This window comes from Polypterus senegalus, unplaced genomic scaffold (genome assembly GCF_016835505.1).
Source record: "Polypterus senegalus isolate Bchr_013 unplaced genomic scaffold, ASM1683550v1 scaffold_1691, whole genome shotgun sequence".
NCBI classification, from domain to species: Eukaryota; Metazoa; Chordata; class Cladistia; order Polypteriformes; family Polypteridae; genus Polypterus; species Polypterus senegalus.
This window is the reverse complement of record NW_024377782.1, coordinates 2,437-7,201: the sequence shown is the minus strand read 5'-3', so window position 1 is coordinate 7,201 and position 4,765 is coordinate 2,437. Positions and strand designations below refer to the sequence as shown.

General features: G+C 36.7%; 1 protein-coding gene across 1 annotated transcript; it reads right to left on the bottom strand.

The window, feature by feature from the left end:
• Positions 1-303: 303 nt before the first annotated feature.
• Positions 304-3,941, bottom strand: LOC120519474 (zinc finger protein Gfi-1-like; the record flags this gene model as incomplete). The annotated part of the gene is made up of 4 exons (XM_039742476.1): positions 304-482; positions 2,419-2,582; positions 3,513-3,715; positions 3,891-3,941. Coding segments are annotated over 4 exons (597 nt in total), but the record flags the coding sequence as incomplete, so codon positions are not given.
• Between the last annotated feature and the right edge of the window lie 824 nt (positions 3,942-4,765).

The following is a 4,765-nucleotide window of genomic DNA, read 5'->3' as shown; positions in this document are numbered from 1 at the left end:
TTTGACTTCCTTGCTGATGCTATTAAACAACTTTGTCATTTGTTAACCTCATAGTTACAAAAATAATGTCATTTCTGAGCACAATTTGAGCTGTATGTAGTGCGTTCAATACAGCAATACACTCTTCGTCAATGAGGATTTCACTTGTCCAAAGAGCATCATGCACTGGTGACCAATGTGCATCACTTCAGGAGGAGACGATTGTTTTGAGTGACAGCACAATAATCCTCTTAGTGTTCGTTACCAATGACTGTCCCATTTTGTCATGGTGTAAACGGTCTTCAGCCAACAGTGCCCACCCTATCATTTTAGGACATGTTGTGTTTTCTTGTGTCTTCTCAAGTCCACTTTTCGTTGGAAGCTTTTTCCACAGAGGTCACACCCAAAAGGCTTAAATCTTGTATGCTTACGGCTGTGGGTGATGAGATTAGAACTTTGGCTGAAGGCTTTCCCACACACTTGACACTTGTGAGGTTTCTCACCTACAGCAAAAGGAAGGATTCTGTTCAAATTCAAGTTGAAAAAACAAACATTCTTCTTAACAAAACTAAAATATATACAGGTATATATATATATATATATATATATATATATATATATATATATATATATATATGTATATATATATAGAACTAAAGCTGTTCAAAGTACATATTTTATTTAGCATTAAAAATATGACTACTCAATTATCACAATACTTTATTTTTACTTTTTATAATTTAATTATGTGGATTAGTGCCCAGGGCAAAATCCACACTGGATGTGAACACACAGCTCTGGAACTGTAAGGCAGTAGAACTAAAACCGACATGCTCCTACAAAATGATACTGTGGTACCTTGGTACACGTCTGCTTTGGAATAAGTCCAACTTGGTATACGTCCTGTTTGGACATGAAAATTTTGCTTGGAATATGACCTGTGTTTGGAATACGACTCGAGTGCTAACCTTGTTTACCTCTCTCGAGACAAAGCCATGACTGCCCACAGCGTTAGTCGCCAGTTGCTAGCATTCAGTGAACATCCCTCGCTTTAACTCTCTGTGAACTTTCATGTGTGTGATATAGCGGGTCCACAGCTCCTGTCAAAGTCCAGCTTTAAAATAAATAATCACGGCGCAGCTTGGTGAGGGGGCGTGGTTAAGTGGCTGAAGGTTGTCAGGGCGATTAGTGATGTGGCGTTTCTCACCAAAGTGCACTTGTGAGGGACCGTCCGCATTCATGATTGTTCCTGGGGCTGCTTATCTTGATAAAAAGAAGCACGAGTTGGCTTGAAGGGGAGTAAAAATAAAGAACGGATGGGAGGTTAAGTGAGAGACAGAGAGAGAGAGAGAGCGAAGTAGCTGAAGTAGGCAGAGTTAGCGTCAGCTGCAAGTAGGGCTTGACTCCCTGTTGGGAAGCAGGGGCTGCCAGGTAAAAGGCACCGGGGCTTCTTCTTCTTCTTGTTTTTTTTATATTTATTTTTAAAGAATGCTTCCTGCTCTATTTTAACCGTTGTTTTAAGATGACATTTTCTCTTGTTTTTAACCTCCACATTTCACTTCTGATTTTATGGATTATTTATTGGAACTTTGGAGACTGCACTTTAATTTGAACACCTTGTTTTGTTAATTGTTTTAATAAAAGCACTTTGCACTTTTCACCATCCCCTTGCTTTACCGATGAGGTTAGCAGTGAGGCACATTACCGATTGTAGGGTTCAAGGGCTCCCCGGCAGCAGATGGGAGCATACAGCAAACCTGTATCGCACAACGTGATTTTGTGTTTTTTCATGTAAATTTGAATTGATTGTTGAAAAGTATGAAGGTGGCATGCGTATCCGGGACATGGCTGTTGCATACCGTTTGCCGAGAACGACGGTATCTACGATTGTGAAAACAAAGATGTTATTAAAAGTAAAGTGAGGTAAAATTTTCATTTATTTCATCTAATTGCTTTTGTATTTATGTATTTTAGTATTAAGCAGTGTTTAAATTATTTTATACAACCCCATCAATGTATAATATGCCAATAGTAATAGGATTTTTTTCCATGGGAACGGATTAATCATTTTCCCATTATTTCTTATGGGAAAATTTGTTTGGTATACGTCCTGTTTGGTATAAGTCAAAGGGTCTGGAACGGATTAAGGATGTATACCGAGGTTCCACTGTATTGTTCTCCACGAAAAATTTTATTCCTTTTTTTTTTCAAAGGCTCAGCAGAAGCAGTTTATTCCAAGGCACAAGTACACACAGTTTAGGTGTAAAATTTTCAGTTGATAAAAATAAATTGTCACCATGTAAACAATTACCTTTTTTTAAAAGTGCATAAAAACGGAAAATGTTCAATTGTCATTAAGATATTACTAAAGTGCTACATGTTTTTAAAGAGGATAGAACATGCTCAGTTAAATGAATACTACTTTGAAATTGGTCTTACCTGTATGGACCAAAGTGTGCTTCTTCATGTCTGACTTCTGATGAAAACGTCTGCCACAGTATTGGCATGGATAGGGGCGTGTATCAGAATGAATTAATAAATGAGTGGACAAGGTGGAGGAACGTTTAAAACTATTACTACAAATTTTGTAATCAAAGCTTCTCCTAAACAAAGAAACAAGTACATATTGATCAGAATAAATAACAAAAGTCTGTTCTTACAGATACCCTTAGTTATTTTGATGTTTGTGATACTGTGCAACATACAAATTGAAGTTGTGTGCATATTACTACAGCTGGAGTAGTGGAAGCCAAGTGGTTTAGACTAAACCTACAAACTCTGTGGCTTTTCAGCTCATCTACTTAGTTGCTAGCTAAGTTTGACATGGAAGACTTGAGTTGAAGTTACAACAAACTGAAACACACAATCTTATAAAATTCTATTGTAAATATTTCAACAGTAAAACTGATTCACAATTCATAATGTTGTACATGCATGCAGTTTCACTGTACAAAATGATCTGTTTAAATATAACAAATTTAAAAATAGATATTTCTGTGCTTGATTTTATACATTTCAACCGGAAATGTGTTTTGGCAGCTGAAAAGTGAGATTGGAAACCACAGATTCACAACCAATGGATACCTCACAGTGTAGCCATGAGCAAGTCACTTGACTTGAGCTTTTGTCATGTCAAAATAGAACGACAAGATCAATAGTCTGTGCAGGCTAAAAAAACAACTGCTTGGCTACACTGTATTTAAATTTTTTTATCATTGCGGATGTGCAGCATCTGCATATGCTATGCATTTATTCAGATTCAATCTGAGTCAGAGTGCCTCACAGTTTACTGGGCATATACTGTACATTCAGTGTTGGTTCTTGCTTTGCAACCAAGGCTTGCAGAATAGGCTCTGACTTGCATGGCTGTGAAATTGGTTGAAGTTCAGAATTGGATGCACAGACGAATTAGGTCTATTAAAAATAAATCCATTTTGGCCACAGTTAAAATCTACCAAAACAGGTACCATTTAATAACCAAAGGACAGACAAGGCTTTCTCTGCGAGTCTGTATTTAGAATGAAGTACACCACTTGTAGTGTAGTAATGAATGGATGGCTGAACCTCTTGCACTGGACAAGTTTGAATTTGTGTTTACCTGAGAATGGACTGCTTTGTGCTGCTCCAAGCTCACTGCATGGCCAAAGGTCTTCTCATAGATTTCACAGGCAAATGGTCTTGTGCCACTGTGGGATCTTCTCACATGTACCTCTAACCCATGAGGTGTTGAAAACAGCTACAAAATAAAATGAACAATTGATGCTTCCATGTATCATCATTCTACTTGTTAAGCTTGACTACAAAAATAATGGCTAACGTAAAGTTACACACAATCCATTTTTGATATCCTCTGCTCACAGATAAAAATAAACAATTTGTTTTATTCTGTGGAAAAAATGTGTAACAAATACCTTGTTGCACTTAATACACTTGTAGGAGCCATTATTGAATAGCAGGCGTTTTCAGAGAAGGTCAGATTCCTCCTTAATTTCCGGTACTTTGTCATGGATGTTGTGACCATGGGAATCCGTATAAAGGGCTGCAGAAGTGCTGTGGTCAAAAAGGTTGCCTGCAGAGCTGTAGTCATTATAATGTCCCATTGAGGAACCCCTGTCGACAAACAGGGTAGAGTCAGGTCCCCTTTTTGGATACATTCCCATTGCCAAACCCCAGTCTACTGAAGGGATTCTGTGAAATCCCTGCTGCACCAAGTGCCTGAAATCTGACCCAGGGTAACTGCTCTATGTGTACAGTCAGTAAGGGATGGCTTTCATCCACAGAAGGAGACAGACTTCTTGGTCTAAGCAGTGAAACACATGCAGTTTAAATTTAATATGTTGCTTTCAGTGTTGCCCTAAAATACCTCAGTGAATAAATGACTTAAATAGAATTGTCAACTCACTAAAGTTAGGACACAAAATTCACATTATCAGATATTCTTGTGAAACTGTTAATAGCTTATATATAGCCAGCATTTTCAAGATCCATGACAAGGCAATAAGTTCCTGCTATAGGCTATACATATATGAATACAATTGTTTCAGAAAGTTTCAAAAAGTATATTAATGTAAAATAAGAAAAAATTATTTACTTAATAGTAAGTGCTATGTTTGTTTTGTTTCTTTTAGTAATTTTATTATTTATGTTGGGGATTAATACAATTTTTGGCTTTATTTTTTTGTATTGAAACTCATCATTTACAGTGCATGATAGTTTTCAACAACATTTGACAGTTTATTTTAAATGATTTTTTTTTTGTTTAAGAAATTTTTTTACATCATAATAA